Consider the following 11,121-nt stretch of genomic DNA (forward strand, 5'->3'; position numbering starts at 1 on the left):
GGAACCTTTATGTATGTACACACTTAGTGCACCCATGGTCCCTACTTTCACACCTTATAACTTCATATGCGCTTAACGAGGGTCTTTTGGTTCATAACTTTCAAAACAGCTGCTCCACAGAATGTCAGTGATAACAGGTAAAGCAACAGAGTAGCGAAGTTTGATTGTGAATAAGTGTCACAAAATCAACTTAAGCGGGGATGTTACTAAACAGAGTAACGCAGTACGGAGTAACGAGTAACGGAGTAACAAGAAAACGAGTAACGGGATAAAAAATCCAAGAGGTTAAAAAAAAAATAAATAAATAAATAAATCCTAATGATAGAAAAAACATAAAAGTGGTTGTAATATCCTAATGATGATCTTTACCAATCTCGAAAAATATGTGTATTCCAAAAAGTGCTTAAAACAACGACGTCAACCCCCCTACCCCTCCCTCTAGCAAAGTCGAAGGTCAGGAGCCTGCGAAGGTATTTTCGCACCAAAAAAGTCACCTGGCCACGGCTGTTATAAAAGGTTTGAATGGGTTGTTTTCTCACAGCCACGAGGGGACCGAGGAGCAACACTGGAGGAAGGTGTGGTACAGATTTTCTTTCTTATTGCCATAATTATTTCATTTCTTAGTAGAAATAGCTCTGCCAGGTAAATCAAAATAATAGAACTTTGTTGGGCCCTTATTACCGTTATCAACTAACCAAGTACTCGATTGCTAACTTGAAGGCTTAGAAACAGTTTGCTCGCTTATTACTCCCAGGGTTATTAACTTTCCTGTTCAACTTTCAATGTTTTTTAACTCCTCTCGTAAATACGGGATTCAATTTAATACTACCTTCCAAAAGTTAATTGTAGTCAAAGTTTCTACCGGTTTAAAAGGATTTATAAGTCGTGTTTAAAAATAACCTCCCGATGTAAAGACTCTTAAATTTGAATACTGGCGGCAAAATAGGATTGCAGAGCGATACTAGTTTTTAGATCGATTTTCAGTTAAAGTAAAGTAAAGAAAAGAAACATTCAAATGGATGGTTTGCTCGAAGTTGCGTTTAACAATCAATGCAGAATAACCGAAACATAGTTACTGCCTGGGCATGAAATTAACTCTTTTTTTTGTAGGATCTAGTTGGCTACTTGATATTTCAAAGTGGTAGCCAATTCCATTAAGTCGAATAAGTCTTGCGTCTCCAGAAAAAAACTGAATATAAATGAAACAAAACAAGAAGAAACAGCAAACAAGGAGAAAACGGCCGGTTTACTAGATGTTATTTTAGAACCGAGATCCTCCAAATTGACAAGTCTTGAACCCAAATGATTCTAGCAGGTAATCAAAGTAAGCAAAGAGGACCCCTACATATCTAATTGGGAAACCAAGATGGCGTTTGCCAGCGGCAGAGTTTCCTGGTGACATATGTGTCATCAGTTTTGCATGATCGTCACAGCCATTGGTGCCTGTATTAGCTACAATTTCACTCCCTGATAACATGCAATTGCATGAACTCATTTTGACCCAAATTTTAATTTGTCTAGCCCGGGCTTTAATGGCTTAAAGGCAGCTACGCTCCTGTCAGCGCTGAATTCTGTCAGGGATTTTTCCTCCTCTAGTCACGCTTGCGAGAAACTTTAAAAAAAAAATTGGTGTGTTATATGAAAGGCCTGAGCTAAGATAACAACAACTAATACTGAGAGATTTTGAAATCGTAGAAGAGCCCTTGTTGACACTTCTGTCTTCTTCCTATGCCTCCTATACCTTTTTATGATCCCTTCGGGAAAGGAATATTCGTGTCTTCTAAACTTGCTTTGACGATCAATCTCTTATATCAGGGGCGGATCTAGGGGGAGGGTGCGGGGGGTGCGCACCCCCCCCCCCCTAAGATGACCTGCGGTTTTCTAATACAACTGGTATTCTGCAAAAAAAAAAACTATGTGGTTTATTGGTGTTGAAGTAGAGCAAGAGACGAGTGCACCCCCTCCTGAAAAAAATCCTGGATCCGCCCCTGTATATTAAGACCCACTAGGGGCTAAAGTGGCACTTGCAGACGCTTTTTACCATCGTGCGACTACGAAGAGGAACATGCATTTGGTATAAGAAGTACTTTCCCTAATCTTCTTACAAAATTTAATTAATCCATTAGTTATCACAATCGTTTCACGCTGAAACCTTGAAACTTAGGGTAATCCCATATCTTGTTTAAAAAAGAATGCGTCACAAAACAAACTTTCTGTTTCTTTTCTTCATGATCTCAATAAGCTAATCACAACGTATACCGCAGGATCAAACTAACAATACGGAAATCAATTTTATTGATGCAGATGTCGATGTTGGCACTAATGTGTGTGTGTGTGTATGCTATTACCCGGGTACTACTCAAGGACAGTGACGTAAGACAAGTATATATACAGTTTTGTTGAGTTGTACATATTCAGTGATTTGTGACAATTCAGAAACTCGGCAGTTTTAAAATAGCCGTTCTTCCTGATCCTGGCCTGTAGGAAATAACCTTTTAAGATGAACGATAAACGGAACGTTTTGTTACTCTATCTGCTGGATAGGCATATTCAATTGTAAATAGGTGACTTTTTCGGTACGAAAATACCTTCGACTTTGCTGAAGGGATTGGTAGGGGGGGTTGACGTCGTTGTTTTAAGCATCTTTTGGAATACACATATTTTTCGAGATTGGTAAAGGTCATTATTAGGATATTACACTATTTTTATGTTTTTTTCTGTCATTAAGATTTATTTATTCATATTTCAAACCTCTCGAATTTTCATCCCGTTACTCCGTTACTCGTTACTCGTTACTGCGTTACTCTGTTTAGTAACACCCGGACCGGGGGCGGTCCCTTCGTAATCCTGATCGTACAGGTCAGTACACAATAACAACATGTATAAAAAAAAAGAGGGCCAACTGATCCTTACGGCATCGACAAGACGAAGAACAAGTAAACATTGATCATTTCAATCCATTTCTGGTACAAGGACATCCATCTTAAATGATTTAGCATATGGCTTTGATTGCTTGTACATGTTGTAGTGTAACTGACAATTACATCCCCAACACCAATTTTGGGAACGAGGTTGCAATTTTGGGAGGAAAATTGTGATTTAAGGTGGCTCGACTGGATTTTTTGGGGTTGATACCTCCCAACTTTGAGCATTAACTACATCGGCATCAGTAAAGATATGGAAAAAAATGTTACCACAATTGATTATATAAAGATGAAAATTTCTTATGATCTGGGTTTTATTGCAATCGGAGTCGCCATGGCAATGTAATGACGCCATTACGTTTTTCATTTATCTTTGTGTTTCTCTGTTCCAGGAGTTTTTTGAAGAAATCGCTTTAGGGAGTATGTACCTGCTATAATTGCCTCCATTATGGCGTAGTTTGAACAAATTCTATGAGAGCGTTTTCGAAATATTTTGAAATATAGTTTTTAGAATAATAAAAACAGTGAAATAGCATGCTACCTACACAATTCGTTGTATTTTAAGAAAATGATAAGCTTTGGGAACGAGGCTTCATCTCATGGCGGTTTGATTCCATTGAAAACTGCATACGAAAAAAGAGGGGAATTGCTCTGGGCGATCGCGAGTAAGAAGAATTTTATTAACTTGCATTTAGCGTCTTTTGATACAGTTTTTGGACGTAGTTTGGTCCATGCCTAAACCTTTCGCATTTTTCCAAAAACCGCTCGATAAATTCGACAATCCCGAGATCAATTGTCAAGAAATATTCCCTGCAAGTTTTAAGAACATTGAAAACAGGGAAGGCTTTTAAATAGGGCATCAAATATAGCCAATTTCCCACCAGATTTTGCGTTTACAAGTGAGCGTTCTCATTATTCACTGGCATTGTTTTCAAGTTTCATATACACGTGCACATTTAGCAAAAAGATAGAATTTGCATCAAAAAGGACCCTCGGTTAAATCTCCGGGATATGCTAATTACCTGGTAAAGAGATTAATGATATATTATAACATCAGAGCAACTCTTTGTGAGAGTTTCTGTGATGTTATAACCCGAGTAAGATAATTAAGTATTCCATCCTACACGATGAGCCGTGACGTTCACCGTTTCGGCTCTCACTGCTGTCTGTGACGACAAGCCAGTTATTAGCATACTCCAGATATTTCTTCGGAAAGTAATCGAGAGTTCTTTTTGATGCAAATTTATAACTTTTGCTGGTTGTGCACGTGCATATGAAACTTGAAAACAATGCCAGTGAATAATGAGGGCGCTCACTTGTAAACACAAAATCTGGGGGTAATATTGGTTATATTTGAGGCCCTATTTGAAAGCCTTCCCTATTTTCAATGTTCTTGAAACTTGCAGGGAATATTTCTTGACAATTGATCTCGGGATTATCGAATTTATAAAAAAATTTATCGAGCGGTTTTTGGAAAAATGCGATATTTTTAGGCATGGACCAAACTACGTCCAAAAACTGTATCAAAAGCAGCTGAATGCAAGTTAATAAAATTCTTCTTACTCGCGATCGCCCAGAGCAATTCCCCTCTTTTTTTTGTATGCAGTTTTCAATGGAATCAAACCACTACGAGATGAAGCCTCGTTCCCAAAGCTTATCATTTTCTTAAAATATTAGCGAATTGTGTAGGTAGCATGCTATTTCACTGTTTTTATTATTCTTAAAACTACATTTCAAAATATTTCGAAAACGCTCTCATAGAATTTGTTCAAACTACGCCATAATGGAGGCAATTATAGCAGGTACATACTCCCTAAAGCGATTTCTTCAAAAAACTCCTGGAACAGAGAAACACAAAGATAAATGAAAAACATAATGGCGTCATTACGTTGCCATGGCGACTCCGATTGCAATAAAACCCAGATCATAAGAAATTTTCATCTTTATATAATCAATTGTGGTAACATTTTTTTCCATATCTTTACTGATGCCGATGTAGTTAATGCTCAAAGTTGGGAGGTATCAACCCCAAAAAATCCAGTCGAGCCACCTTAAGGTAATCAGGATTCCCGACATGGGAAAATTTTTGTATAGGTAATAGCATGATTAGCAGTGATATTTGGCATAAATACCACGGGTGATGTTTCGAAATTGTTATACGTAATTTCATGAGCCGTTAGGCGAGTGAAATTTGAGACAATTTTGAAATATCACGAGTGGTATTTATGCCAAATATCACATACAAATCATGCTTTTATTTGTTTATACTATACTACCCGCAAAAGGTTTGTAATTTTCAGATGTAGGTACTTCAAATGAAGCTGAAATACCACTTCTCAATTGCAGAAATTTCTCATGAAATAGCATAATAGTGTGGAATCCTGAATCCTGGGCCTTGGGAAATGGAATTCAATTTAAGAAATCAGGAATTCCGCCAACGATTGGAATCTGGGATCCAAGCTCCACTGACAATGCGAAATCCGGAATCCAGTTCCTCAAGGTCAGAATCCACAGCATGGAATTCAGAATCCAAGACTGTTGTTAGTATGAAGTTAATTGGTTGCCCATAGCAAGGCGTCCCCAACTTCCCCAAAGGTTAGGTTTAAAAGCGAGCGCGGGATTTAAAATTCAGCTTTTCCTAGCAGTTGAGATGAAGCCGTGAAGATTTGTGAATAGAACTGAAAATGGACAGACAATTCACGCTAAGTGTAAGTAGGTGTTTTTCAAGATCTTTTCATCTTTTGTGAGAATTTCTTTGAATTTTTTGTTGAAATGTGAGTATTCGAAATGTGGTAGCCCGTACTACAAAATGAGATCAAAATTGAAATTTATTTTTTATTAAATAATAAATCGAATGTTTATATTCTTGCCCTGTGGGGAAACAAAAGCATAATGTGCAAAAGCCTACCTCCAGTCCGGTCCTTTGCTGATATCATCAACTGATATATCAATTGAACTAGGGGCCTATCCTTCTAAGCTAAACTGAAATATCAAAAATTGTCCCAATGTTTAAAAGTGATGATGTATGTAATGCCTTGAAGTATCGACCAATATATTTACTGTCAAACTTTAATAGAATATCATTGACACCCAATGTCTTATTTCTTAGGGAAACGCCTGTAAAACGTATCTCGACAACTCAAGGAAATTCAGGCATGGGCGTTTTTTCAATTTCCCTCAAAAAGTCGAGGGTGGTCTATTAAAAACTGATACTTATCCTTCAGAAACGTGCACTACACAGGTAATATATTCTGCAAACAGACAAGATCATGTTATTCCTTTATTCGTTAAAGCTAAAGTCCTGTCACTAAATATCTTGTATTATGAATCCGTCTTAAACTTTATGCACCACATAGACGAAAGAAATGCACCTATAATTATTTGGAACTTGTTTTCTAGGACATCAAATTCACATCACTATTTTACACGCTCACCAACTTCACAAGACTTCCACGTAAAAAAATCTAGACTTAATACACTAAAGAATGCGTTCTTTTGTGTTGGCGCAAAGATATGGAACGAGATAATATATAGCTTAAAAATATACCAAAGACGACCTTCAGCAAAAGCCTTAAAGGGTCATCATTAAATATTTTGAAAACCAAAGACAACTATATCGGTAATGGCAAAATCGTGGCCAATCTTGAAAAATATTAACTTATATCTCTTCTCTCTATGTTTATCTAGGTACTTATCATATCATAATTTTCCCTTTTTTTTTTGTCCTTTTATTAGTTTGAAACCTTTTTTCATTTAATGTGGAACTATATTACTTATAAGTTTCTCTCTGTTTTACAAAACTGTTCGACTTTGTTAATCTCTTTTTTTTTCAAGCCCCTTTTTTCGGAAATCTGTAACTTTTTAGAACTTGTGAAACTGACCTGCCTCGACTAGTTTTGCTACCTGCTGGAAAGTCGGATTATTTGTAGGCAGTTGTTATATATAATAAATAAACTTGAACGTTGGACAGTCCAATGAAGTTAATTCTGAAGAAGGCATGGGGCCACATGTTTATTAGCCTTGGGCTATTTAGTGTTACCCTCGTTAAAAAGGCATTATTTATTATTATTTATTTATATATGTGGCGTGCGTAGATAATTTCTCCGTTTTATTTTCTTATACCACTCTTTTATACATTGCACTATATCCAGTAACGCCCGAGAAAACCCATCATTTGTGCGTACCTAGTCTATAACTAAAAGAAAGTAGTACCTTTTAAAATATTGGAAGTTTCTTCAGTGTCAAGAGAGAATCTCTTATTTATCAATTCTACTGCACACTCTGTTTAATTAATAGTTCGCAAATATGCTACATCTACACCTCCATCTACGACCATACTTGACACGTGTTGCCCATCACGCCCTAGAAAGATTTAAACCTCTTCCTATCCCACGATTTCGTTGAAAAACAGACGATTTGATTTGAAAAACGCGCCACGAAAACGACGTTCGCAGAGTTAGCCATACTGACAGGCTCACAATTATTGACTAAATAACTCAGTTTGCAAAAGCAGTGTTGTTTTGCGGTTTTCTTAGCTTTTTTCTTAGCCTATTCCAGGCGTTCGGATCATGAGCAGGGCGCGGGCACCAAAAAAATTGACGAGGGAAAAATTGAGCGTTTTTTCCCCTCTTGTTGCTTTTGTTGCTCATCCCTTACTATCGAAGTCGCTCCCCAGCACCTGAACGCCTGGAGCAGGCTATATACTTTTCCCCCTATTAGTAATCAGGGCTAGCCCGGTACAAAGGAAATTCTGAATCAAGCTAGATTGAATAAATTTGGTTGACTACTGATTTAACCTGAAATCGATTTGATCTACCACATACACACCGCATGCACTTTATCATAACTGAATGGGCTTCTTTTGATAAACAGTCCTCTTATGGTATATTCAAAACTTCCCCCTCCGGTTAAGAATAGCTGTTTCCCTGAAACAAGGAGAGCCATTTCAACAATGGCTGCGGCTCCTTTGTCTTTAATATTATAGAATCGCGGCTGTAAAAAGACCATTTTGTCGAACAGTTCATTTAAATGCTTTAAGAGTAAAGAGGCTTTTCTACGTGCTTCTCTGGCCCATTTAGACCGCGAACCAAACGGTGAGAAATCTACAGCAACAAAAAGTTTATTGTAATTAGGATGATGCGCTCGAATGTTCTTAATCAGTGACGCCTGTTTCTTGATACAACTGACCAAAGTGGTAAAATTACCATTTGAACGTTTCAAAATCTTTTCCGCACGAATGTGATGGGAAATGTAGTTTGAACCTAGAGTCTTGTTTATAAAGTCATCAACAATTTCCAATAGTTTCTCATTGAAAAATGCTACATGGTGCGGTAAAAGGGAATAATGGATATCTATTGGAAGTGGGAAGAACGCTCGATCTGGGAGCTCCTTGTTTCCTCTCCACTGTTCGATTCCAACGCACTTACTTCCTTTGACCACTTTGTCAAGAAAAGATTCAACCGATCGAAGCATTCCGGAATCCACGCGAACAGTTTTCGATATATTGAAGCCAAATCTAGTTTGAAAACCTTGAATTTCCGTTGTTTGTTGTCGGCGTGAAGCTTCTTCACCATAACTAAATCGTATCAGTAAGTCCAACTTGTCTCGGCAAACACTTTGAAATGTTTCCCAGCTCACTAAAGTGCTGTATCCGTGAGAACGTAGCGTGTTGTTAAATGCGCTCAAATTGTAGTACAATGCCAGTGTTTGAGTGTCATCACTGCTCATTTTAGAACCAAAAAACATTGAATCAATGACAAAAGGTACAACAACTTGGTGTCCACTGTAGCTTGCTAAAGCCGTAAGGTCGATCAAATTGTTAGTGGCCATTGTAAGTTGCTCCCAATATCCAAATGCAATGTAAAACTTCAAGTTCCTTCTTTGTCGTGAGCTGTCGTTTTGTTGTACAAAATTACCTCCATTCAATACCGCATTACTTTTTCTTGCAAAGTTAAATTGCCATGCTTTTTGAGGTACCTTACACAGATAAAGTATTACATGTAAAAGGACTATGACAAGTATCCCCATATAAAACACTCGCCGCAGGGAACAATTCATCACGACCGGTTTCCGTCGTGTACTGTTTTGCCACGTCAAAATAAAGCTCTTTGCACGCTTTGTAGTCATATCACTGACTGGGGAGCACAAGCGTTCCCCAACTGATTATTCAAAAAATACACAAGTATTAGTGACGCGATGGGCAAGCTTTGTCAAGTATAAATATCATGAAATATAGAAATAGAAATAGTAGTCTCGAGTAGCCGCTACTCGCCCTGGAATACAATCAAGTCCACGTTCGATATATCAAAATTATAACATGGTGGTTTTCTTTGTGCTCAAGTCCTGTTCTGGGAATTGCGAGACAATGGCTTCGTGAAAAGTTTGGAATTTTGTCCCTAATGCGTCGCAGTCGTATTAGAATTTTAACATATCGAACGTGGGCTATTCAAATCTGCATTACTGCATTCATAATAAGCAGTAAATATTTCACGATAACTTCTCTGTATTCGTTAGATTGAAAAATCTTTGAAGGAATAACATGGTTTTGAACACATCTTTATCAAAATCAAGAAAACTGCTCTGTCAAAAATTGCATAACTACCTCGTGTGTATTCATGCTGCTCCTTATGCATGAAGAAACACAGACCGTTCAATACATACAGCTATTTCGAAAAAGGTTGTCGGAAAAAGTGAACGCAACAATCCCGAAAGGTATTGTGGGTGGTTTTGAATTCCCTGTTTTTCAAAGAAGTTTGAAAGAATGACACGAGAGGCCATGGACTTATGTTTGCGAGTGCTAAAAGAAAGCAACAAAAGTAGGTTCGACAGCTACAGTGTCACGAACAGTGTATTGATCATATCCCATATTACCTTTCGGGATTGTCGCGTGCACATCTTTTCCGACAACCTTTCTCGAAATAGCTGTAAATAAAACTATAAAGTCCAGATTCAAAATTCCAGTTTGCCTAGTTCCGTTTCCATGTGGCCAATGCGTGTTAGGTTATGTTGTCCAAACGAGTTTCCCCGCGTCTCGGATCCATTGGCCGAGAAGGCCTGGGAAGGCGCCGTACAGGGAGCAGGCAAGATTCTAGTGCACGTGACGTTTTTGAAGACGAAACTGATGTTTGCATCGAGCGTGAAAACGCAAGGAGTTTAGGGGAGATGGCGTGTAAGGGTCGTCACGGACGAAGGAGCTCTTGAGTGGAGCTTCTCGTGTACTCTACATCAATTTTTCTTCTTTATTTAATAATACTTCCACATAAAAAAAAAAATTAGACTTAATAATTATACAAAAAGAATGCGTTCTCTCGTGTTGGCGCGATGATACGGAACGAGATGTCAAATAGCTTAAGACAAAGGTTCATCATTAAATATTTTGAAAACCAAAGACAACTATTTAGATAATGACAAAATCATAGTAACTTATATCTCTTCTCTCTATATATATCTGGATGAAATTACTTAGTTATTTCATTTTTTTTTGTCCTTTTGTTAGTTTTCGTTTTTTGGGTTAATGTGGAACCATATTACTTAACATACGTTTCTCTCTGTTTTGCAAAACTGTTCGACTTTGTTAATATCCTTTTTTTACACTCTTTTTTTCGGAAATCTGTAATATTTAGAACTTGTAAGACTGACCTGCCTCGATTAGTTTAACTACTTGCTGGTCAGTCGGATTAATTATAAACAGTTGTTATATATAATAAATAAACTTGAAAATTGATCTGTCCAAGGAAGGTAACTCCAAAGCAGGCCTGGGGCGTGCGTAGGTAATTTCTCCGTTTTATTTTCTTATACCGCTCTTTTGTACATTCCACGATATTCAGTTACGCCCGAGAAAACCCATCATTTGTGCCTGCCTGGTCTGCAACTAAAACAAGGTAGTACCTTTTAAAAAATTGGCAGTTTCTTCACTATCAAGAGAGAATCTCTCTTGTTCAATATTAAAACATCCTTACTTTTTTACAACTATTTTTTTTTTAAATTTTAATGGATACTCTGTTTAATTAATAGTTAACAAATACGCTACATCTACATCTACGGCCATACTTGACAAGGGTTGCTCATAACGCCCAAGAAAGATTTAAACCTCTTCCTATCCCACGACTTCGTTGAAAACAGACGATTTGATTTGAAAAACCCGCGACGAAAACGACGTTTGCAGAGTTACCCACACTGACAGGCTTACAATTATTGA

The 11,121-nt window shown here is 37.6% G+C and overlaps 1 protein-coding gene across 1 annotated transcript; it reads right to left on the reverse strand.

The window, feature by feature from the left end:
• Window positions 1–6,455: 6,455 nt before the first annotated feature.
• LOC140938121 (uncharacterized) lies at window positions 6,456–8,951 on the reverse strand. Its single transcript, XM_073387649.1, has one exon. The coding sequence runs from the start codon at window positions 8,949–8,951 to the stop codon at window positions 7,737–7,739; it is 1,215 nt and encodes a 404-aa protein (XP_073243750.1). The 3' UTR covers window positions 6,456–7,736.
• Window positions 8,952–11,121: the final 2,170 nt, after the last annotated feature.

The sequence above is a fragment of the Porites lutea genome, chromosome 5, assembly GCF_958299795.1.
Source record: "Porites lutea chromosome 5, jaPorLute2.1, whole genome shotgun sequence".
Lineage (NCBI taxonomy): Eukaryota > Metazoa > Cnidaria > Anthozoa > Scleractinia > Poritidae > Porites > Porites lutea.